This window comes from Hippocampus comes, unplaced genomic scaffold, assembly GCF_001891065.2.
Source record: "Hippocampus comes isolate QL1 unplaced genomic scaffold, H_comes_QL1_v1.1 scaffold68, whole genome shotgun sequence".
NCBI classification, from domain to species: Eukaryota; Metazoa; Chordata; class Actinopteri; order Syngnathiformes; family Syngnathidae; genus Hippocampus; species Hippocampus comes.
The window spans coordinates 6,947,094-6,973,295 of NW_017805625.1; the positions used below are offsets into that span (position 1 = coordinate 6,947,094).

Here is a 26,202-nt window from a genome sequence, read left to right on the forward strand (position 1 = left end):
CACTCTAGGATTAAGGGTGGGTAACAATCAGGGACGGGGGGGAAGAAAAAAAAAAAGCATGACTTTTTGCATAGTATTAAATGAACAAATACATTGAGTTCTTTATTTACAATTATTGTATCGATTTAGAAAAAAAAATAGATATTGTTTAAAAACAAGATGAACACTTAAATCACTTACCCAATAAATGGCTAAGCATGAATGCCAAAAGGTTAGTTAGCTTGTTGGCATGACTCTTTTTCTTGGTTCCACAAACTGCATGCTGCTAAATATAGTACATCGAGGCATGTGAGAATATATTGCAAGAAGTTTCATTGATATCGTGGTTATCATCAGCGGTGGCGTCAGAGTGCGTGAAAATAGCATGGAAATCGCACAGTTTAAGGTGCTTCTGACTGATTGAATTTCATTACTGATGCATGATGGGAGACGTAGTCCAATATATTGACAGTAGAACCTCCAAAGAATGTCAAAAAGGTGAGAGTTTAAACGTGTGACTCAGAAGTCTTGGCGGGCTATCCACCTCAGGAATATAAAAAAAAAAATGTCCATTTCTAGCTAGCCAACAACCGTTTATAGGACTAGCAAACAGAAGCAAAGGGATCTCATGCAGTTGAGAGGATTTAGAAGCGATGTGGAATTATCAAAATTTCTGCTTGACCGGAAAGTTTATCACCGAGTTTGATTGTACAAATGTCATATCAGTAACATTTAGAGTTATACTAAAACTCCATCACCAATAAGTCATGCTACCATTGTAGCAGCGATGGCTAATGTCTGCTTGATTACAGTGCTAATGCAAGCTTAGTATCTCTCGGGCTTCTATTTGGTTGATGCTCGCTGTGTTCTCGTGTTCGAGAATTGTGCTCATGTGCATGTCATGTGAGTGTCATGGAGATTCCTGGAGCGGCAGTTCGTGAAGTGAGGCTACATTCAAATCTTGCTAGCAGCTTTGCTAGAAGTTTTAAATTCCCACTTTAAGCTAAGTGGAAATTTCCTTCCAAAAAACGACAGTCACTACTACTAAAACTACAAACTTAATTTCATCGAGTAGTAGGGTTGTTATAATTTTGCCTCACAGTTTGAGATTCCAGGTTCAAATGTCGGCTCAGGCTTTCCAGTTTGAAGTTAGCATGTTTGATTGGGTGCATCCTCGAAAACCATACAAGAGATCAATTGTGTAATGTGTAAATGTGCGTGTGAATAATGTACCTAATAGTGTACCTCTCACCCAGCTCTAGCTGACTCATCATCTTAATGAAGACAAGCAGGAGAGAAAATGGACGGACGGGTCAGTTTGACCCGCAACATATCAAGAGCCAACAACCGTTTATAGGACAGCATGTTATATTAATAGCACTAGAATTTGATGATTCTAACGATGCCTCCAAAATTACCCTAGGTGACCGAAATGCTCCCCAAAAAGCCTTTCCCATTTCCTTTCAGCCTTTAAGGGTGAGTAGTTTTACTGTATTTTTGTTTTATTCTGTAAATCTTCTTCTTGAATGACATCCATTGTTTGCTAACAGTTGAAATAACTTTGGAGGTTCCACTGTATTTTACATTGAGTGTCAGGGATGTTGATTTATTAATTTTTTTTTTATTGCATCCGCTGTGTGGTGCCTTGGTTGTTGTCATTTTGTTTTGTTTTTTTTACACACAAATGATCAAAGAAATAAACAAGTGCTTTGTTTCTTGGTCAACGTAATTATTTTCCAACAGGCCTGAGCTGACTGGTAAAGCTTGTGCACCCTCTCCACATGGGATCAGATGAGAGGACAGGTGCGAGTGAGGTGGGACAGCTTGGATAGAAGATACTACAATGTATTTATTTTGTAGAAACAAGGTTATAGTTTGCATAATGAGCCTATAGAACACGCCGCATTTGTCAGTGACTTGAGTTAGTAATAGAAAGAGTACAGGCTTCTTTAAAGTGGCCTTTTCCTTCTGAGTGCAATACGTTGGGGTTTTTTTTTTTTTTTGGAACGTTCCTTCTGCTGATCGTGTGGATCGGTCATCAAAGCACAATAAATATTACAACTATTAGTGACCACAGCTGAGATGCTAGAGTACTGTATATTCTGTGACGGCAGGAAGACAAGCTTGGTTAAAACACACAAAAAGCACATCTAGATTTTACACCACATAAGTTGTCATTCATAACCAAATAGTGCAGAAAAAGAGTCTTTTCCCCCCCTTCTATTTAGATACCGGTATATGTCTATAGAAAAAGAGCCAAAGCAACATTCCATTTTTGTGTCATTGTTTTCTCCCTGGAGATGTTTAAAGATGGTGCCGGGAGGCTGTTTGAGGAGGAAAATCAATTCAAATTTCTCTGGATTGAAAAAAAAAAAAAGACATGCTATATCCCAGACTTTAAACAAAGAATTGTGTGTGTGTGTGTGTGTGTGTGTGCGTGTGTGTGTGTGTGTGCGCGTGTATATGCGCCGCTCAAAAAAACTGGTCTTGTTAGCAAGTTCTACTTAGCAACATGAAATTAGACCCACAAAAAAAGTGTCAAAAGCCCATGCCCAACCCAAATGACACAGGAAATCTGTCGTTTTCGTTTGAAAGGGACATTGAAGGGGCATTTTTGTCATTTTAGCCATTGGTCCAATTGCTTTTAAAATTTGTAACTGGATGATGCTAAATTTGGAAGCTTTTGAATTTTCACTGTGGCATGTAAGTGGAACACAGCACCGAAATTTGATGAGTAACCATGTAACACGAAGCTCTAATCACTCAGCTCTGCAAGCTCAGGATTGACAAAATCCAGCCCCCAAAGCCAGCATGAAAAATTTTGTAGGCACGTCTATCACGAGCAGACCCACAAAAAACGAAGCTATGGCCAAAAACACAGAAGAAGAAGTCATTTTGGCTTGTCGTGACCATATTTAGGTCATGGGTCCATCAAAAACAACTCCAAGAAATGTCTGATTGAGCCAAAATTTCAACCAAAATTTGATGATTTGCCATGAAACCTGAAGTTCTTCTAACTTGGCTCCCCAAACTAAGGTCCCCAAAGGCTGTTTAACTTAGCAGCATGAAATTTGGCAGACATGTCTATTATGAGCAACGACAAAATAGTCTCAAGAAGCCAGAGCCGAAAATACTGGAAGTCGGCCATTTTGGTTTGACGGGTTTTTTTGGTCACTTTGGCCATCATTATGGGTGGGTCCATCAAAGACAAACAACTCTTGTAAATTTTGACTAATTGCTCCCAAATATAAACAAAATTTACTTGATTTACGTGATACTAAATTTAGAGGCCTTTCAGTTTCCATCGTGTGACTGGAATATGGCGCCGACATTTGATGGCACATCATGTAATACGAAGCACAAATAAGTGCGCTCCAAAAGCTCTGGGTAATCAAAATTAAGCCTCCAAAACCAGATTTACTTAGCAGCGTGAAATTTGGTGGGCATATCTATCATGAGTAGACCCACAAAAGAGTCTGCCGACGCCTTGCTCGGAAAGAAACAGAAGTCTGACATATTGGCTTGAAGTGGCCATTTCAAAGTCACTTTGGCCATTCAATCAAACTACTTCTCGAGATTTTCTCCACTTACGACCTAATTCAAACAATGCATGCTAGACAGATGGTCAACAATAAATTGGACATAATTTTAGCTTTTGTCACTGCGTGTGGGTGGAGCATGGCAGCAAAGTTGAAAATGTAAAGCAGTATTTTATTTAAGACCAAACTGTTAGTTGAATGAACTACGGGTTAAACCTTCTACCATTTGACTAAGAAATAAAATGTAATGCAACCAATCTTTTTTGGTTTAAAAATGGTCTACAGTGATGTGCGGATGTTGGTTTCTCTGACAAAGTTAACACACTGAAATTTATCTGGATTTTGATGGGGGCAGGAGGAGGGGACACAATATAGCTCACTGACATTGTTAAAAAGAATTCCTGTGACGTGAAGATATACAGTATTACTTTGCTAATGTGACTCAAGCAGTTCATTTTTGAAGGTCCTGATATCAACCTTTAAACTGGTTAAGAAAAAAAACAACACTATTTTATAATATATGAAAAAGAAGGAAGAAGCAGCAGTGAAAGAAAAGCGAATGATGGAATTGTTCCACCCTCTGTCCCCGTGGAGGCCTTTCGTAAAAGCAAACAAAGGCAACTCCATCCCAACAATCATAAAGAATAATACTAAGATTCCACATTTACTACCATTATAGTTTGGTTTCTTTTCGTTTGTTAATCCCTAAAAATATCTACAATATTTCACAAGATAGCAGGCAAAATCCAGCACATTTTTTTCCTTATTCTCCCCCCACCCCCACCCCGCATGTTTTTTTTTTCCATTTAGTTTTAATTCTCAGCAATAATAACAACACACCAAGTGAGCTCTGACATCCCTTCTTTCTCGAAACCAGGAAGTAGACTGTATCTCTAAGTGGTCTGTAAACAAATTACATTCTCTTTTAAGACATAAATAAGTCAAAAGTACTTTCGAGCCATTCGAAGCAGGAACAAGGCAACATGCCGACAAACAAAGATAAAACTCTTCTCTACTGTAAATATATTTATATGTGTTCATATTTATCGAATATAATCCCGTAAATGCTCATAAATCGCTGTTGTGTTATTTTTGCTCTCCTCTTTTCTTTTTTTTTGGGTGGGGGGGCGGTGGGGCGGAGGTGCAAAGCTGCTGTGCAAGTTGGGCCCTGGCACCCGGTCACAAATATCATGTGATCATGCCACGCAGAAGGAGAAGAAGAGGAGCAAGCTGTTCTTATGTCCATCGCAAAAAAGAATCCAAATGGGAGGGCGGGCTCGGAAGCCTTTTAAATAAAACTCGGGCAATGTACATTCATGCAGGAGCAACAATAATAATAGAACAATAATATTAATCAGAATAGAATTACGAGGAGAGGTTCCAGTGTTTGTCTTCCTCCTCGCTGTCTTCCGTTTGCTCAACTGCGAGACAACCACAAATGCAAGATGGCTGTATCGCTTTTGTTTCATCTTTTTTTTTTTTTTTAAGCGATGGCGAGGTTGATGCCGCTGTCGATGGCGTTGTTGTTCTTGTTGGGCGACGACGGCTGACTGGAGTACTTCCCCCTCCGGCGAGCCGAGTCGTCGTCCGTGTCGTCGATGAGCGGGATGTTGGGCGTGGAGTCCTCTATCCTAAACTCGGGCTGCGTCATGAAGTTGTGGATGGAGGTGCGGGAGTCTGGCTTCTCCAGGCCTTCGTAGAGGGAGCTGCGGAATGCGTTCACGACGCGTATCTGCCGTGTGGGAGGGAGAAGAGCACATGTTGGGATTAGGATGAGGCGAGATAGCTGGGAAGAGGTGGGGCGTGGAAGGAGGGAGCCTCTCATGGATGATGTCGGACATCCCGGCTCTTTATGTTAACATGGAGCTGCCTTATTGGTGTTGGCTAAAACATGGGAAGCTCTGTTGGTCTGTTAGTTTGATGCTGAATCCACCAAAGTGGTCTATTCATGGATCAAACATTTGTTGCGAATTCTGCCCTTCAGCTCCTTGTTAGAAAGCAGCAAGCTGTGCAAAAACTTTTTTTTTCTTTAACTTAGGAAAGTTCATTTTTGTAGTTTTTGTAATGCACTTTTTAAGATGAGTATGAAGTACAATGTTACAACAAGCTGTGCAAAAACTTTTTTTTTTAAACTTAGGAGAGTTCATTTTTGTAGTTTTTGTAACGCACTTTTTAAGATGAGTATGAAGTACAATGTTACATTCAGTGGAATGTTATTTTATGAATGTCCTGGTTTACCACAGTACAGTTTACTCACTAAATTTTCCAAGAAGAATGACCTTGGTTAACACACTATTTTTGGTTTCTGAATAGTCTTGCGATTGATTCACAGAAAGCTCAGTTGTGCTTTTTTTTTCTTCACCGTGTAAACATCACTGCCCCTGTGCCTCATACATTGCAAGTACAGTACTGGGCACCTGCAGAAATTCACTCTGACACTCATGTACTACTCTGGGAGTATGTGTTCAGATAGGCCACTGTGTCAAACTCAAGGCCCGGGGGCCAGATCTGGCCCGCCACATCATTTTATGAGGACAGCGAAAGCAGCTCAAACATGTCAACTTCCATCATCCTCTCTAAAAGGTCTACCAAACTTGTTAATTCTCATATGTAATAAATAAGAGATATATTTGAAACATTTTCTTGTTACCAAACCCCTCATGATAGTAACAATAGTTGAATCAACAGTTATTCTTGACTTCCTTATATGGTTTCAGTCATAACAGCCCTCCTAGTGAAACTAAAATGTGGCCCGCGCCAAAAATGAGTTTGACACCCCTGAGATAGGCAAAGCACACTCCCTCTCGTTAATTTCCAAAAGCAGCTCATGTTCGAAACTGATCAGTTCCTGCTTGAACTGCTTCCATCTGTACTACCTGACACATTGGCACACCGTGTCCGTCGTTGGAGCACCTAGTGCGCTCACCGCCACTCCGTTTTTGGTGCACTATGAATAACCAAATGGAACATTTCAACAACGCGCCGAGTTTCAAAATAGTCGGAGTCAACCTGCGCACGCTCGCAGAGCCTTACCGAACACACCCTTTGTTTTTTTTTCTGCTTGTCAATAACCCTAAGAATGGCTCCTGATGAAAAGTGCAAGCATTAGGAAGCCCAATTACTATTAAAAAGAGTCATTAAATTTTCCTGTCACTCAAATCTGTACAGCACTTTTCCCAAAACCAAATAGGCTTAAAATAGGTGCACACAAAGACAAAAAAAAAAAAAAAAAAAAACTGTCTTGAGCCTTCCACTGACTAGCAGCCACTGATAGGCCAGGTAGCAAGTGTTTAAACGCATCGAGAGAGATGAAACTGCCATTGAGTCTCCTTGACAGTATTTCTATATTGTACAGTATTCATATTTGAACCACACACTGATGAAAATAAGGTAACTGTAACTTCAGTCTGCGACTGGAATGGATTATTGCATTTCCATTTATTTCAATTGGAAACTTGACATTAGATTACGAACATTTTCGTTGTTAAACAGTGTCTCGGAACAAATTATATTCGTAAGCCGAGGTTCCACAGTATATACCCATAAATGATATAGTGGTAAAAGTAGTACAGTATTTTCAATTACATATTTTTAATCGCCTGTCACATTTAAAAGATGATGACAGTTTATATTCAACAAAATACTCTGTGTGAGGCTCTTTTGGCGCCAACTTGAGCTATCTTATATGAATATCTTAAATGCTAGTTTCCTGCAAAAAAAAAAAAAAAAAAAAAAGATTCCCCGATATTTTGCCAAATTTCCTCCAAGTATTGAGTTGGTTTGCTGAACAAGTATTTAAATTGAAACCTTCTGGCATTTTGAGAGCTGCCATTTTAAAAATCGTGAAATTGCCCAAAGCCCCTTTGTTTTCCCAAAACCAACATGGCGGCTCATCCTTTGTGACATCACGTCCACTTCCTCCATTGGAGCTTGTTAATAGGGAGTCGGGGTGAGTGGATGACGTCTTCGCTGTGCTTTCACAACGTTACTATACACTTCACTCAGGTTGGGGTCGTGCACTAAAGGAAAACTGTGAGGAACAAAACAATCACAAAAAAAAAAAAAAAAAAAAAGGAAAACAAAAACAAAAACAAAGCTACACAAATGCCTGTTATAAGTATACGCTTTTAGTCCAATGTGCTGTATACCTAGAAACAAGCCACGTTAATCAACACAATGCTCACAGAAATAAAACACACCCCAAAAAAAAAAGAAAAAAAAAAGAAAAGAAACACAAAATTAAGAAACGCATGGTCATCGACCACTACGTTGTATCCCACCGGGCACCGTTCAGTTTTCAACATAAAACATGATTTGGCTTCTTCTTAGCCCTGCGCTGACTTATCTGCACAATCTAATGATGTATTATAGTATTGTTTTTACAAAGATAAGAATGTTTAGTTTTGATTGACACTGTATTCATTTTTAAAATATTAAGCATGGTTATGATTGCATCTCACTGACAGATGTTTCACATGCATTTGACTCAATTTACCCCAAAAAGGGGAATAAAAAAACTGTCCACAGCCTCTTATAAGTGGGGATGTGGCTGTGTTTATGACTGATACATATTCAGACTCATAACACATTAAATGGCACACACTTGCCACCATCTGCAACGCCTCTGATTATCCCAAATAAAGTTCGGCTATTGTCGAAAGTTTTTCCTGACACGTCGTCATATATTTTACAGCACAAGCCACAGCCTGAACGTCTTTTATATTCACTGCACATCTGATTCTACAGATTGAGATCAGCATCAAAATATCATCTCCTCTTCCAACCGATAAAGCCCCGCCGCCCAAAACATACTGTTACGCTACATTAATTATCCGACAGTGCCAATCAAAAGTGAGCATTATGACATCACATAACCCATAATATACAATGTTATGCTTTCTAGCGCCGCCTGTATTGTCCACGAATGCCATCGATTGTTCAAATGAAGCACAGTGAAATCTCTGCGGCAGCAGCGGAGGGGGGCGACTATGAATCCATAGTCTGACACCGGTGGGATACAATTTAGGAGAATATCACATGCAAGTCGGAGGAACTCTGGTGGACAAGGTCAGTAAGGAGGAAGGAGGTTAGATCTCAGCCATCCAATCAGGCGCTCTAAAAACAAACAAACAAACAAACAAACAAACAAACAAACAAACAAACAAACAAACAAAAAGTACCAGAGCCAACTCCGCCGGCTCAGCATCCACACTCTCGGCGTGGGACACACAAATAGAGCACAGGGTGGTCCCAAACAAGAGGAAGGCGGGGATGGTTTGCGCACATAAACAAGCAGTGCGGGAGTAGACGACTCACAACAACACAAGACAGCACACGCGTGTTGTGAGACAATGAGCAAACGCCGTCACGTAGGCTTGACGACAACAGGAAGTCAACGCAACCGACATGCAACGAGACAACGAGTATCAAAAGTTGACACAAAACACATGGATGGGAAGAATAGTTCATATAATATTTTTTTTGTTTTATTATATCAGGTCTGGTGGCCTCAACGCCATGCATGGATTGGTAAACATTCAAGTAAGAGCATTAGATATTTAATCAGTCTATTGAGGCCATTTAATGATGGATGGTTTAATGATATAAAATGATTCCTTTTTTTTTTTTAATGTTTGAATTTTAATTGCAGATTACTTTCCTTCAATATTTCTGTTCAGTTTTTAAATAAGATACTGTATAATATTAAAGATAGTGCAGTAATACATTAATAACTCAATTTAATGGACAAGCAGTTTTTTGTGTTTATACATTTAAAATGTTTATTACAGTGTACATTTTACACTCATGCAAGTCCTAAATGATTATATCCAAAAGTGTTGAATAAAAGTATACATTAAAAAATGTGTATCAGGTTTGGATTATTTAAAATAATTACAAATCTTACAGTGATTTTAGATTTTGGAAATATATTTTATAAATACCTGTCACAATTTTATAATTTTGCACACTTTTTTTACGATTCAAAAATATTTGTTAAGCTAATGAAAGCGTTGAACAGTGAAAGCTATATTCTGTGGTTGTAAGTGTAATAAATAAATGTAAATAATGCCAATCAGTCAAGTTTTGGATCCTACCTAATAAATAGCACGCGCGTTTATTGAGAATATGAAGTCATGTGACAGAATGTGTTGACACATAATCGATGGAGTGTTCCAAAACAGCAGGAGGTTGAAATTGCCAATTGTCGCTGTGGCTGCCGACGATGTCCTGTATGTGTCTGTAACCATGGCGACATGACACTCAATTACACGACAAGATGAAGCAACAGGACGGGGATGAATACATTTTATGGTCGCTTCACATTTACTCTAAAATTGAGAAAATAAGAATAAGACTACCGGTAAATCAATGTATGACAAAGGAAGACATTTTAGTTAGTCGAGTATCATAAAGTAAACCATCTCCAAGTTTGGATCAATCAGTATAGTGCTAATGCTTTTAGCATATTAGCAATCTTTTTTTTTCTTCTTTTTTTAATGTCACCTATTGACAAAAGTCAGGATTCCTGCCACCAAATACAATGAAACAGAACAACACTCCGTTGTTCCTTAAACCGGTACCATCGGAAAAGAATCATCTCAAAGCTAACATTTTTAGCATGCTAGCATTATTTTTTTTTTTTTTGCCACCTATTGAGAGTGAAATAAGACCAAAATCCTAAAATGAAGCAAACCTCTGCGGCTCATATTTGAATGTTTACCATCGGTGGAATTAGTTTGAGTTAGCGTCAAACGGGTCGGATGCTGGTGGTGAAGGTTAGCGGTCGAGTGGTGGTGGGGGGGGGATTGTTGGTTTTACGGGAATATGAGCAGAGGGAGACAAACTCACAACCTGAAATGTCACGCCGTGGGTATCACCCTTAGTCCCGCGCTCCTAGCACTCTGAGGAAACAGACAACACATCGACCAATGAGAGGACATTACACCCGAGCATGGGAGGAGATTTGAAATCCAGCGTGAATAGCAACAAGACAGAAATACGCAAACAAAAAAGCAGAAACGAGGCAGAAAATTAAAGAGAACGCTTCAGAGACTCCAACCCCTCTCAAAAGCTCTCTGATTGGTTTCAAGGGATTCATAGAGTGGAACCTCCAAAGTGGAAGACTGAAATTATTTCATTGTAAAACAATTTTATCTGCCATACAAGGGTAAAGAGAATGGTACAACTAAAATACAGCAAAATTACTGGACCTTTGAAAAATTGACAGAGTTCATGTTTTTGGGCCAGTTGTTCAACAAATGTAATCTGCATCGAAAAAATCGGGATTTGGAAAATTACCAAATCTGGATTATCAGTGTTCTATATTGGACAACATATCACAATGTGGGCTACCAGCAATGTTCAGAACAACGGGTAGAAGAGCCAAACTTGTAAGTGTTTTTTTTTTTTTTTTAAACATCCACTCCGATGTAAGATTTCTGTTACGGACACTCATCTGAGCAGCAATACATAATTATTATTGTCAAGAACATTTTTGACTTTACTTCCCCTTCAATACATTGCCAAGGAATCGGACAGGGACCTTGTAATGGCACATCCTCAAAATCAGGTGACTGGTACTCAGGTGCAAATAAAAAATGTGATCGGGACATCCCTAGTTCACAATGTACAATATCCCCCCCAGCCCCCCTCCTCCAAATTGTACAGAACAGAGACCACTCAGTTCAAATGCAGGCAAGAAATTTGATAGCCTGCAACTCTCTAACGGATATTGACCTTCATCAGGCCGAGCTTTGGCTTTATAATCGAGAGACCGACATCCTGCTGTGTGGTCTCTAAAGCGTTCCAACTGCCTCCCCTCAACAGCCATCGAGCTCATCAGTCTTTCTTCCTCCTCCTCCCCAGTGGCCCATCCCCAGAAGCAAAACCTACATTCCCTCGTTGAGTGAGTCCAACTTGGATTGACGCAGTAGCTAGCTATTTTTGGCCCTGTAAATTTAGCAGTACAAATGACCTCATCAACCTCGGCTGCTTTCGTTTATTAGCTCAACAGCAGAGTGCTGGCATTCTGCCCTTCATCAATCATCGCTTCTACATCGATTTTGGCTACAATCCGCTCAATGATTGATAGAAATCTAGCACTTTGTTTGTACGTGTTCAACCCTGGAGGCTCCGCTCAGATTTTAGCAAAGAAAAAGGGGGCTGACATCCCTGAAGGCGAGCAGACAAACAAGCAGACTGACAGAGTTCTGACTCACGGCCAGTAGACGGAGCAGCAGCAGCAGCAGCAGCAGCGCTTGTAGGAGAGGAAAGGGCATTGGACAAGGACACATGACTAGGACTAGAAACATTGGTTACATCCTGGTTCTGGCTGGTGGTGGACGATTGGCGTCTCAGAGCTCCCGCCCCCTGAAAGGAGGTGCCGCTCTTGAAGGTGTTGACTACTTCGATCTGCGGGGAGGAAAGAGCGGGACAGGAGAGGACAAATGGCGGCTCGGGGTGAGCACGGCGAGTCCAGTGACCACAACATAGCACAACATGTCCCGATTGTGGGGCGAGACCAGGCTGAAGGTCAAGGTGTTGCATCACCTCGGCAAAATGCTTTTCTGGCCACTCTCGTTGAAAAGGGAGATTCCCTGCCTGACCTCTAATGCGAATATACATTTGTAATAATTACGGCATCTATAAGGATTTGATTTATCAACCAGAAACTTTTATTATTTAGTTGTTGTTTTTTTTTTATATATAACCAATTTAAGGAACCTAAACTGAAAGGCTATAGGATGCTACAAACACAAGACAGTTAGCGTCATGTAATGTAAGGCGTCACTACCGATTTCATTTCATTTGATTCACTATCATTTATCATTATTATATATTATCCTATTAGTATTGGAGGTAACATGTTTCAAACATAATAAATTGTTACATTCATGTAATAATTAAAAAAAAATGTTTTGATTCGTTTTGTTGTGGCACACTTGCCTGATTTGTGTGTAGGCAGCGTGTGCTCACTCAGTAAAAGTGTGATTGTTTGTTTGTTTCTACTTATGCCCTGCGATTGACAGCGACCAGTTCAGGGTGTAGTCCGCCTTTCGCCCGAAGTTGGCTGACATACAGTTCAGTACCCCGTGCCCCTGAACTGTAGCAAATGGAAGAATGGAACACTGCTCCAAAAGTATTCAATTAAATAATTAGGGAAAACAAATTTGGGATCAATAAAAAGTGCCTTTTAAATGTTTTTTTTTTTTTTTTTAAGTTGGAACCTATAAAAAGTGTACAGTTGGGATTTTAGTCCAAAAAGTCAACCTTTGTGGGCATATATTCTTCTGCTTCTCTGTGGCTTGTGTTTCTGTTTAAATTTCACCTTCGTGCATGGTTTGACCATACTGTGATTTTTAATTTTTTGTAATTATATCATTATTTTTTTTAATGTCACACATTGACTTTCATGTTAGTGTTAAACGCTTCATACTGACAGACTTCCTTACCAAACTGTAATTATAATTTGCAAAAAAGGAAAAAAAAAAACAATGAGCAATTCAATTAATTAAATATGTGGATACACGTGTACATTTTGACCGCTTTTTTTTTTTTGGTAATTGTCTTTATGAAGCCCTGTCGGACATCGACCCGTGTTACCATTCCGATGTGATAGCTTCAGCCTGGACCATCAGCGACACACAGAGTGAGATGAAACCACTGAGTACACAACAATCAGACTGTCTTGAATATCACAGTGATCAGGTCTGCAGAGCTCAGGGTCCAAGGACCATCTTCTTGGGGGTGGGGGGGGGGGGGTTCCACCAGGCCCATCACCTCCAAACCCCGAGTGAGAGCCACGCCTCTGTGAACTTAACTCATCTTGAGAGCAAACATTTTCCGTTACGGCGTCACAAACATTGAGCGTGATTTCGACTTTGCAGGTGACGTCACGTAGCTTAAAACTACGAGTGAGCGCCCCACCTGAGTCTGAATGCGGTTGAGTCCCCTGAACCAGAGGATCTGGCCTCTCCTCAGCTCTCTCTCCGCGTGGTCGATCTCCTCGTTCTCCTCGTTTACATCCTCCTCGGGGAGTTCGTCCTTTTGGCTGAGCTGGCCGGCCCGCCGCAGGAAGCGCAGCTTGCTGTTGGGTATTGTGGCGATCACCTGAGACCCGCAGAGAGGGGGAGGTTTACATTGTGTACGTACGAGTGAGTGTGGAAATGCAATTTATAAACGTGATGCGGTTGATATATTACTTCCACAGTTTAAAAAAAAAAAATTCAAGATAAAAACATACTCAGATAAGAGGAATGACATATTTTCTTCTGAATGAAGACCCCCCCTAGATTATTACTGTATATCAGTATTAAAGTTGGAATTCCATCAGCATCTTATTCTTTCCAAGAATTAAGTCGCTTTTTTTTTCCAGCAGCTCGATCCAATGTGCGCTAAATATTAGAGATGAGCTCTGTTATGGAACGGCGCGCTCAGAAGTGATGCGTAGAAATTGTGACGGGTTCGTTCATTACCTGCCCCCACACGAGCTCCCCCAAGCCGAGGAAAACGCACCACATCCACTTCTCCAGGTCCAGAGGCTGACAGCTGAACGGCTTCCCTCCAAACTGCACAATTATTATCTAAACAGACGCAAGCAGAAATCAAAATAACAAGGACACAAAAGAACACATTTAGTATGAGTCCACTTTAAGTACAATTCATGTTGTCCAAAAACTTTTTTGACCTGCACAGCGAAGGTGCCAAAAACGATAGAGCAGAAGATGGGGTTCCTAAAGATGCCCTCGAAGACGTTGCGCTCGCCGTGTATCTTGCGGGCGTTGATTTCATTAAAGAGCTGCATCATGACGAAGGTGTTGAAGATGATGGTGTAGTGCTCCGAGGGGGGCGCGTGGAGGGGGGCGTTGCGGCCGCTGTCAATGTCGAAAATCTGCTCACCTGTGGAGGAGAATAAACTGTGAAGTCATGTTACTATATGCAAACAAATATATGAGACCACCTTATCTTACACAGTGTATCAATATTCCCTTTTAGCGGGGTTGTTAACAGCACTGTTCTCTCTAGTATGTAAAATTTAGAAGACATCTTTATTTTCACTTTACAAGAACGTCAAACACTTGGTTTTCCAAACGAATCACCGAGCTAAGATTTAGTTGTATGAGCACCGTTTCTGAAAATCACATCTGTCCATCAGCCACTGGCCCATGCAAAAACGCAATCTTAGTATCGGAGCAGTGGACCTTTTTCTCACTGTCTTCCTTGCTTTCCGAACACACTGCTATGTTTGGAACTTAATTGTATGTTGCAACGCGGCAATGAGCCCATTTCACACGGCTGTCAGTCAGTGTGAAAGATCGAGCGGCGGTGCACTGAGACTTTTGTCGCTGGTTTAGACGGCACCTGGACAAAATGGCTTTCATTGTTGCCAAATAAAGCCCCCGGCTTTGCTCATTTTAAGGAGAAGGATTCGAGCAGCAGGATAAAAAAAATCCTTCACTTATGGCTCAGTGGAAACATGGTAAGCTACACTTTCACCGAAACCGCGTTGAGGTAGGCTGGGCAGGGAGCAGTGTCTTAAACATAGCACACAATGTCATCTCTTGTGTGTCCCAAATTATGGGACACGGAGACACCGCATTTATTAGGCTTCCTCCATTATTCTCATGCCGTTAGTCGCAAAAAAAAAAAAGTCAGCCAAAATAGCACAAAATCACTGTGCCAGCTCTTCTCCTAATGCAAGGGTGTCAAACTCATTTTTGTCGTGGGCCACATTGTAATTATGGATGTGGCGGGCCAGATCTGGCCCCCGGGCTTTGACTTTGACACCTGTGTCCTAATGGAAGGGCTTGTTTGACATCATGGCGCCACCGTAGACATCCTCTAGCCGCACCGCGCAGCAACACTCCACTTATACAATGAATGTGCTCGTCAATGCTACGCTGCTAAGCGCAGAGTGAAAAGGGCTCAAGTCCATACCGATGAAGAGGAGGAGAAAGATGATGATGAGCTGATAGACGCCGTGTCCCAGAATGTTCTTGGTCATGGTGCTGGAGATGAGCGGCTTGTTGCGTCCGTACGGCTTCCTCCTGAGCAGGGCCTCTGTGGGCGGCTCGGTGGCCAGGGCCAGCGAGGCGAACGTGTCCATGATCAGGTTGACCCAAAGCATCTGCACGGCTTTCAGCGGGGAGTCCTGAGTAGCGCAACATGCACTTAAAACCACCGACACAAAAATATTCACACGGGCTGCCTTATCATCATGCTGTCGCGTTTTTAAAAACATTTTTTTTTTTAAGGGTTATTTTTATGCCGCTTCACCAAGTCTAGACGTTATTATTTGAGCTTATGGAGCAGCCTGTGATACATATTTGCATTTATTAAGTGATTCTTATGAAAATAAAATTTGATATTTTGGAGGAAAGAAATTCATAATCTTGTAACAAGTTTATTTTTTGAGGATTAAAGGATTGCGTTTTTTAGTGAAAGCTGAGTGGTGAAAAGAGGATCAATTTTTCACAAGTCACAATAATGCAGACACAAAATCATACGTTTTAGAACTGATGCTGCATCTGTGAAAATGAAATGTATATTTGAAAGAAAAATAAAGTTATAACACACTGATTCTTAGTCAAATATTTGTCACAACCTTATGGATAATAAAGTATATTGTTTGGAGTTTGGAGGAGAAAAAGTCATCCCACAAGAAGTTTTATTTTTTTTTGATGAGAAAATTTTGATTTTGACTACGACATAGTGAGAGGTCTTATTCAGCTACATCATCATGCAAGACAAGTGCGCCTGACTTCATCTCGGCTCATCCGTTCGTACCTGTGTGATGCAGGCGCCCGTGAACGCTACGATGACGGCGACCACGTTGACCGTCAGTTGAAACTGGAGGAACTTGGAGATGCTGTCGTAGACGTTGCGGCCCCACATCACCGCCTTGACGATGCTGCTGAAGTTGTCGTCGGTCAGGATGATGTCGGACGCCTCCTTGGCCACGTCAGTACCGGCGATGCCCTTTGGAAGGAGCGTGGGAATAACGTTTGAACATTTACATTCATCATAGAGATGTCCAAACTACTAACCAATTGTATCCCGTCTTCCATTTTTTTTAGTGCTTCGCAGATAATAAAAGTAAATAGTTTCAGCAGCCCCCCCCAAAAAAAAAAAAAAAAACAAGAAAATATTTTAATGTGTTTTTTAAAGAAGGAATATAGCAAAATATAATATTGTACTTAAAAAACATATACCATAGTTATAACACAATTAAATGTAGGATATTAAATAGACATTTTAGCATTCATTCTGCTTCATCTTCTGGTGTGTGCAATTTGGCCACCGGGGGCAGCATTATACAGTCATGCAGACAAAGATGAAGATGAGTTTCACAACGACTGCTAAGTCAATCAGTAAACTGCAGTCACTTTTTTTTTTTTTTTTTTTTGCAAATGGTAAACAAACTGCATCGTGTCGCGGTCCGATTTGTCAACAAATCACATTTAACATTGATTTAAAGATTGCCATTTTACAACAGAAACAGAGCTGTTTCACCTCAACTGAAAACTGTGATAAAGCAGTTTTTCCAAATAAATACAGCTTTATAAAAACAATACAAAAATGCCCAAGTGGGTCTTGCATCTTTCCCATATTTCCTGTATGCGACCCGCTGAGGAAAAGTGTGCACACACCTGATTTGTGAGCATTTGTGGTGACTTCATACATGTGGAGGAAAAAGTGGGTCATTGCTCAACTGAGTGACGCTTTATTGTCCATAACACTGTACACGAGCTAAATGAGAGCAGAATCGGTTCAACTCTTCACGGTGTCACTCAGACAAAACGGATTATGCCACAGACACGATAGTTCGGCAATCTGCTGCAGTGACGGTATGTATGTCCCACTGTCCTCCACCAGGGGGAGCTCGTGATCTTTACAACCGCAACCCCGCATTCCGCAGAGGTGAAGACGAAACATCTGCAGATGTGGAGTGAGATCTATCTCTTGGAGGTGAATAGTTGTGGTTACCATGGCAAAGCCGACATCAGCCTTCTTCAGGGCGGGCCCATCGTTGGTCCCGTCGCCTGTCACCGCCACCACCTGCCTCTGTTCCACCATGGTGCTGTCAATAATGCCTGGCACAGACAAAGCAACATGTTTGTTTGCAATTTATCCCCCTATGTTTGATTAAAATACGTGTTTTGCAGTGAAAACTCACAAGCGAAATAATTCTCATAAATAGTGCTGGTTTTGGTAGTAATTCCTGTGACAAGGAAACAGTATGATGATGCTCGTGTTTTTTTTTTTTGTTTGTTTTGTTTTAAAATTAAGACAAAGCAGTAAAAATGTATGAATATAAATGTTTGTTGGCTCTGAATCTGAAAAGTGGGATTTTTTTTTTTGTGTTATTTTTTTTAATAATAGTCTTTTTTTCCCCAGAAAAATTTGGATTATAAAAATGTTGAAATCAGATATTTTGAGGATAAAGTCAGATTTTAAATATTTTTGTTGTCATTAAAAAAACTGTAACATCACAGGTATATATATATATATATATATATAATATGTAGATAGAATAAAGTCATGTATTTTTAGGGGGGAAAAAGTCTTATTTTAGTGAAAAAAGCTGTACTATTACAAGAATAAAGTCAGCATGGTATTAATGAACTCATAACGTTAAATAGTGCTGTATTATATGCCAATGAAACAGCATGGTCAGCACGACGGCAAATGTTTTATTTGACTTTAGAGTTATTTTATAATTAATGCAGAGCAATGAAAATTTATGAGTATAAATGAACTTGGCTAGTTTTTGATTGTCATTTCTGTGCCAGTGGGGGAAAAAAAAGCATGGTGGGAATGACTTCAGTGTGCTGTTTTATTTTTATTGACTGTAACTCTGTTTTAAAATCACTGAAGAGCAAAATGAACAAGCTTTTTTTTCAGCGTGTATTTTTCTAATTGTGCCAAGAAAAAGCATGGTGGACATGGCTGCTGCATTTGTCCCTTATTCGCACCCAGCCCGTGAATTCCGTCCAGCAACAAGTGATGCGACCAAGACAAATGCATAGTTACCTTTAACTAGTGTGTGTTTGTCAGTCGGGGAGGATCTGGCCAGGACGCGCAATTTAGGCCAAACCTTATCAATACGCTCCTGCTCCACCTGAACACAAGAGCAGAGGGTGATGTCTTGTTTTCTCAGGGTCAACTCGATCATGCTCAGACAACAGCGTACCTCCCCTTTTTCATTGCGGATCCTCCTGTTGAACTCTTTGCCGTCGATGCAGAGGAAGTCCTCTCCAGGATGGATGATGCCACACTTGATGGCAATGGCTCTTGCCGTGTTGATGTTGTCCCCGGTTACCATGCGCACAGTAATGCCCGCGCGCTGGCACTTCTGAATGGCATCCGGCACCTACAGAAGTGCACAAGCAACAGATATGTAAATTTTTTTTTTACATGCACGGTAAGGTCACAATTTGTTTGGAATACGGTCACATTTAATGTGTGTCTTGAACAGTAGTGATCATAGGCCAAAATCAACATCGCCCCTGTGTGTGATATTAGTAGTGGCAAACTGGCAATACAAACCCCAATTCCAATGAAGTTGAGATGTCTGTGTAAATTTTTCGCAAAAACAGGATATAATGATTTGTAAATCCTTTTCAAGCTATATTCAACCAAATACGCTACAAAGACAAGATATTTCTTGTTCAAACTTATTAATGTTATTATTCTTTTGCAAATATTCTCTTATTTTGAATTTGATGTCTGCAACATGTTCCAAAAAAGTTGGGATGGGACAACAACAGATCGGGAAAGAGGAGGAATGTTAAAAAAACGAAACAAAACTGGCATCATTCATGTTGTCACGTGGGCTCAGGAATGTTGCCATGCATCGAGAAAGCTATACATAAACAACACCCAGAAATGCCGTCGGCTTCCCGGGGCCTCAGCTCATCTGACACGGACTGATCCCAAAGTGGAAAAGTGTGCTGTGGTCTGACGAATCCACATTTCAAATTGTTTTTGGAAATCATGAATGTCGTGAGAGGAAAAGGACTATTCAGATTGTTATCAGCACACAGTTCAAAACCAAGACTTACACTGACATGCCAGCAGTCCAGACCTGTCTCCCATTGAGGATGTGTGGCACATTATAAAGCGCAAAATACGACAGGATACCCCTGACAGACGAGCAACTGAAGCTGTACATCAAGCAAGAATGGGAAAGAATTCCACCGCCAAGGCTTCAACAATACTATTCCCAAATGCTTATTGAGTGCTCTTAAAAGGAAGGGTGATGTAACACAGTGGTAAACATGCCCGTGTCCCAGCTTTTATGGGACTTGTTGCAGGCAACAAATTCAAAATGAGTGAATGTTGCCCCCCCACCACCCCAAAAAAGAAGAATATTTTTCAGTTTGAACATCAAATGTCGTGTATTCAATTGAACATAGGTTCAAAAGGATTTGCAAATTCTTGTATTCTGTTTTCATTTACATTTTCCACAACCTCCCTGCTTTTGGCAATTAGTACCTTTTTGTGGGGTGTCCATAACAATATTCTCAGATTTTCACAGGAAACACAGGTCTATTGAAATGCGAATGTGGAAGTCCCACCACGCATTTCTTGTTTATTATAGTTGGATGATCCCCCATGGGGAAATTCTCCTCACGTAACAGACCAACAACCATCCATACATAATCCGAACCGGTTTTCCTCACGGGGGTTGGCCATTGTCATAAATACAAGAACATTGTGCACAGTACGCAGTGCACGCAGTTGGTGCGGCGGGCTCTGCGCTGGCCGTGTGTGATCATGTGATGTCGAACAGCATGGTGGATCCGCTGGGAGATATTATGTATGGAGAGTGATGCACGCGAGAAGCCAGCATGTCCTCTTCTCTGGCAAAGGTCAGTGTGGGCGAGCCGCGCTCTCCAAACCCACACATGTACAAACACAGAGGCGGACCAATGCATATGTTTGACTCGCGAGTCACTTGGGTATGTTCCACATACTTTTGCTTTATTTGTTTTGCCTTTCTTCAAACGAGAAACTCTGATTCCAAATGGCGAGAAAAACCACGGATCACAACAAAAAGAAATTAAGGATGACTTGCAATCTGAATTTCAGCATCATTGTTTGAACGACAGCACAATCTTAATCACCATTTTAAAACTGTCAACAGTACAGCGATGAGTGTCTTACTGTGTTTTGCCCTTGACACGCAATCAAAATAGGAAGGGTGTACTGACACAGCCAAGATTTTGGCAATGGAGCGACAGATTGTATTGTATAGTGACAAGAAAAAGCCCTCCAAATAAATGCTACATCGCCATGCTCCAAAGGAAACCTTTTTTATCCAAATATGGTCAATTTCAATTTTTTTTCACAATATGACACTGTTGGTTTTGTCCTCACATTGTCTATTCGTTCTACACATCATTACCCAATTTAAAATGTTGGAAATGGCTTGAGAAGAAATCTATTATTTCTCTTGCGGTTGAACTTTGAGGCGTGCTGTAAAACTGCTGCCTTTTCTCGCACTTTGTTGTCTCAAGAGTGAAGGTGTGGATTTTTTTTTTTTTAAGACATGAACTTGTTACCCCGGGATAAATAATTTTCAGTCAGACTGTTTTGTGAAAAAAAAAATGCTAGCAGATTCATTTCTGCGTATTCCACTGCTTGGTCAGCTCATTGTTTCATTAGTTGCATCACGCATTGCTCTAAGACCTTTGAAAAAGAGTTTGGAAGAAGATGATGTAACGAAACATTTCAAAGGGTTTTTGTTTGGTTGTGAGGGGTTGATGTGAGCACAGGCTTTGATCTGGATGGCTGACGCTGGTACTTGTTTCCTATTAGGGGTGTGGAGACAAAAAAAAAAATCGGAATTTTAAGATTCAATAAATCGATGTCAAAGTTCCGAATCGATTTTCAGGATTTTTTTCAAAAAGCAAAGGTGAAGCTACCACTTTCTTCCAGCAGATGGCAGCGCGGAGCCAATTTTTTGTGGTAAGTAAGCGAGCTTCAGCATTCAGCAGCGTCACACAACGTCATCTAAATAAACCAGTGACTGAGCCGGAGCAAAACAGATGATCCAGACCGGCACCAAACTGGAAACGGTTGACCCTTAAGTTATAAACGGTGTTAAGTGGCATACAGTTGAATGAAATATTGTGCTTAAACTAAATTTGCCCTGTTACATGAAAGCAATTTTCTTCTCAAGGTGCAAAACATCCACGTTTCAGTGGTCACAAAAATTCTCGACATTTGTGGATCGGTGCCCGGTTGTGTAATACCACTCAAAAATGCTGCAAATATTATCAAAAAGATGCTCTGTCTAAAAATCCCCACAAGAACGTCCTTGGGAAAATCTCAATTGTCCAGCGCATCCATTTCAAACGAGGCACAAGGGCAAGATTTCTCATCTTGATGTTTGTGGTGACATCTTTTCGCGTCTTTTCTCGCAGCTGACTTGAGAACATCGCATCCGTACACCCAGCTCATCTTTTTCTTCGGTATTGTATAATTCCTTTTTATTTCCGAGAAGCCAAGCAACCCTGATGATAACAGCTTCAAAGGAGGATGCGAGTCAACGGCGTCAAAGGATGCTGCGAGTGAACCGTAACCATAGTAACTGAAATACACCAATACAGTAACTAGTGTGAAACGGAAACGGCGAGACTTGTGGACCGGCAGATCAAGGAAATATATCATTTAGTTAAATCGATTATTCAAATAATCATTAGGTGCAGCCATGAAAAGAACAATTACAAGCAGTGTTTTCCTCACTTTTGATTTTCTGTGGAAGACAGCCAAAATGGTTCCTTGCGTATTTAAGTTACCAACCCTCGGCTTAGTGTGAGCATTACCTTAGACCAGTGTTTTTCAAACCCTGTGCCGCGGGAAAATATCTAATTTGTATGCCTGTGTGGTCTATCGCCCGGCAAAGTAATCATGTAGTACCCCTCCATACCGCTAGGGAGCAGCAACAGCTAGCCTTGTGTTTCGACAAGCGAATTTGTGACGCATGAATGCAGGACAACGGTGAAACAATAAATATGAAAGATTATGAAATACTTTTTTCTTTGTGTTTATTTGATTCTAATTCAAGATTTTATAACATCATTCTTCAATGTTAAAAAACGGTTATAGTAACAATATAACACGTTAATTGTTAAAATAAGCTTTTTTTTTTCTCTTTTTCCGCTGGTGGTGTGCTGCGAGATTTTTTCAATGAAAGAAGTGTGCCTTGGCTCAAAAAAGTTGGAAAAACACTGCCTTAGACCACCCCGAGCAGAACATCCGGAATAGAGCAACAACAACAAAGTAATCCAGTATCTTGCCACCAACGCATCCCAACCTCAACCCACCTCTGGCCTGACGGGGTCTTCGATCCCGACGACGCAAATAGCCGTGAGGTCGCTGAGGATGTTGTTTTCGTCATCCCAGTCAGGCTCGGGGTCACTGGGGAAATCGCGGTACGCCACACAGATGGTCCTCAGGCCGTCGCAGGCCATGGGCTCGATCACCTTCTTCACCATCTCGTCCTTGTCCCGCGGACGGAAAACCCGCGGCTCGCCCACCTCGCTGAGGATGTGGTTGCATCTGTGGGATAGAAGAGAGAAGGATGAAAATCCATCAAGGCCGATCAATCACGGTTAGACATGAGACAATATTTTGTACAGGCATAGTAAGTACAAGAAATAAATGACAGTATAGTGGTACCTCTACCTATGAAATTAATTGGTTCTGGAAGAAATTTCTCAACTAGAAAATTTTGTAAGTAGAGATGCATTTTCCATGTACCGTAAATGCCCTAATCCGTTCCAAGCCCCCCCAAAATTCAGACATAAATGTTTTATGAAGCATAAAAATGCATCAAAATATGTAACAAACACATGTTACAATTAGATTATTGCATAATAAATGAGAGTTGTGCATCATGTAAAAAACAAAGAATAGAGCAAAGAATAAAAATGATAGCCATTGAACATTTAACTCCGTCCTCATCGTTTTTTGCCCTCTTTAGTCCATGTTCTCTCTCAGAAGTGTCTTTTGCTTGGCGTCTTGTAAGGAACTGATCCAAGGACGTTTGCTTTTGTCGGCTTTTAACAATCCTTCGAAAATATCCAAGGCAAACATCAGCATAGTGAGCGATTGACCAAATGGTGAACAATTTTTCTGGGTGATTCATATTTATGTAAAACTATCGGGACGCCTCATAGTCCGAGGGGTGAGTGACGAGGCCGCTGCATAGCCAATATCTATCGACACGCATGGACACATCCGGTAGAGGTCACTCTTAGCCAATGGGATGCCAGGACGATGCTCGGTAATAGCCAATGACAGAGCAGCTATAAGTATGTTGCGTTCAGGAAACTCAGAGCTGCGAGTAGCAACCCAGATTGTATTTTTACCTTTCGTATCTTGAAATTTCTTTCGTAACAAGAGGCAATATTTTCCTGCTGAGGCATTTCGTAACTTGAAAATTTTGTATGAAGAGATGTTTGTAAGTAGAGGTACCACTGTATTTGGTAAACTCTCTAATATCAGTGTACCTCAATTGGTCATAAAATAAATGCCTCCACCAAATATCTCGTTTCAGAGTCAGGACAAGTAGTTATTGTATCTCAAAAACGGGTTCATATAAACTGTGCTAAATGATGACCACTGCGGACAGACTTGTGAGAATCCCGCAGGTGCCCAATATGAGCAACCCTCATCCCCATCTGCAGTTGAGTAAATAATCTTACTTTTTGAGGACAATCTCGGACGCTCCCTTGCTGTACATGCGGAAACTCCCGTCGGGCAGTTTGACGACAGTGCTCATGGACTTCCGCACCGAGTTGAAGGTGTACACTTTGTATAGTTTCTCCTCGGGGATCTGGTTCCTGATCGGCTGGTAATCTCGCTTCAGGTCCAGCACCAATCCCAGAAGGCCGCACTCGGTCTTGTTGCCAACCTGTTTCGGCAGACCGCCTTCCTTATCCGGGGGCTGCGGAGACGCAGAGGAGAGCTTTTGAGTGTTTGCGTTCTGAGATAAAATCAAATGCGCCTGCTTTTTTTCTTTTTTTTTCCTCCCTATCATCTTGATCAGGAAGTAGAGCTTCTCTATTATCACACCAAAGCCATGTTGATTTATGTGAACATCATTTACTGTCTCAAACCTCACATTAATCTCCAAATGGCTAAAAAAGAATAGCTGATACAAATAAAGAAATTCATAAGCAACACAGCCTGTCTTTTTTTTTTTTTTTCGTAATAGATGTTCCCTTTCAGCCGGCGCCGAAGCACAAATCTCATTAACGTCAACATCGCACACACTTGACTTTCGTTTTAAAGCAAGCCGCTTCACACATTTGCTCATCTTGAGATCACATTAGGATAGCGAGCGACGCTGTCATTCGCACTCATTTATCATCAAGCCCTGCTTTTAATCCTCCTCTGTTTCTTTGGTGCGCCAAAAATGCTCAAGGGTCAATGAGACCCGCTGCATGTGTTAAAACAGAAAAAACTAAAGAAATAAATTGGTTTTGGAAGACTGGAAAATCCTTGAAATAAAAGGTCAATGTATTGCATCATAGATTGGGGGGGAGAAAATGTATAAATGACACTTCTCGCACCATGTTTTATGTACAGTATGTAATATAAAGTGAGAAAAAGAAAACAGCAATGCCAGGCGACTTTTTTTTTAAACCATTTTAAAAAATTCTATTACTTTTAAACTTTAAAAAGTGTGATTTTTTTTTCTCCAGCAACATTAAGAGGAGAGTCAAAAATCAAAGGCTACAGGCTGACAGAAACAAAACAAACAAAAAAATCATCAAGCAATGCTAGCTGGCTTGGCAAAAACAAAGTGACATTGAGGAAGTATAATTAGTAATTTGGAAAAAAGGCAATAAACAGAAGACAAGAACTTAAGGCCGCTAAATTAGAGAACACACTGCATATACAGTATAAAGTTTTAAATCCAACCTTAACCTTCTTCTCTTTCGCCCTATCCCTGTTCCACGCAGCAGTCGGTATGGATGAGGACAATTGTTCTACCCGTTCATTAGCCAAAGACATGAGAAGCGTCTCACTGATGTCATTATTGACCATTTAGGAGACAGCCTTCATTTGTTTTGTTTTGTTTTTTTTTAACCACACACTTGCTTACATTGCCACACGACTAAACATGAATCAGATTGGGGACAAAAGTGATTGGATTTTTAATAACTACTAACACTTGACATGATTTTATTCCCCCCCTCAGCTGGAGTTCTTTGGCTGGTGGCAGCTGTTGGGAGACAGCCATGTAAATATGGCCGCGGCGAAATAAATCAACATTCATTATTTTTTCTTCCCGCTAAGTCTAAATATTGCGATGCTCTTTCTGGAGGCGACTCGCTCTTTTCTCGATGCCGAGGTCCAGTTATCTTTGTGGATTTTATTCCAGCAGCCCAATTCAGCTGAAGGCCAGTAACGATGAATTAAGGCTGAAATTAATTTTAATCACAGACAGTTAATTAATTACAGACAAATAAAGCACAAAGAAGCCTTTAATCACACTAGACTTTCCGCAATGCTGTAATTCCAATGTTGTGCCTGTTCAAGGGGTGAACAAGAGGGAGAGAGAACCTTTAACGCTAGCTATGGAGGAAGAATAGCTAGATGGTAGGCGGAGCTATACCTCAACTATGAAAAAAAAGACCCCCCTTTTTTTTTTTTTTTTTTTAAA

At 40.8% G+C, this 26,202-nt stretch overlaps 1 protein-coding gene across 3 annotated transcripts in view; it reads right to left on the reverse strand.

Annotated features, from left to right (window-relative positions):
* Positions 1 to 5,141: 5,141 nt before the first annotated feature.
* atp2b2 (ATPase plasma membrane Ca2+ transporting 2) overlaps positions 5,142 to 26,202 on the reverse strand; it is a 74,114-nt gene continuing 53,053 nt past the window's right edge. For 2 of the 3 annotated variants that reach the window (XM_019881153.1, XM_019881150.1), the window contains 13 exons: positions 24,236 to 24,477; positions 22,853 to 23,087; positions 18,712 to 18,891; positions 18,552 to 18,639; positions 17,505 to 17,611; positions 16,305 to 16,496; positions 15,456 to 15,669; positions 14,206 to 14,417; positions 13,994 to 14,101; positions 13,446 to 13,628; positions 11,738 to 11,930; positions 10,371 to 10,420; positions 5,178 to 5,250 (listed from right to left, as the gene is read on the reverse strand). In XM_019881153.1, the coding sequence (XP_019736712.1) occupies positions 10,413 to 10,420; positions 11,738 to 11,930; positions 13,446 to 13,628; positions 13,994 to 14,101; positions 14,206 to 14,417; positions 15,456 to 15,669; positions 16,305 to 16,496; positions 17,505 to 17,611; positions 18,552 to 18,639; positions 18,712 to 18,891; positions 22,853 to 23,087; positions 24,236 to 24,477 (1,962 nt within the window). In that variant the 3' untranslated portion in view covers positions 5,178 to 5,250; positions 10,371 to 10,412. Of the gene's footprint in view, positions 5,251 to 10,370; positions 10,421 to 11,737; positions 11,931 to 13,445; positions 13,629 to 13,993; positions 14,102 to 14,205; positions 14,418 to 15,455; positions 15,670 to 16,304; positions 16,497 to 17,504; positions 17,612 to 18,551; positions 18,640 to 18,711; positions 18,892 to 22,852; positions 23,088 to 24,235; positions 24,478 to 26,202 lie in introns of all 3 variants that reach the window. The other variant, XM_019881151.1, reaches the window with a different exon arrangement.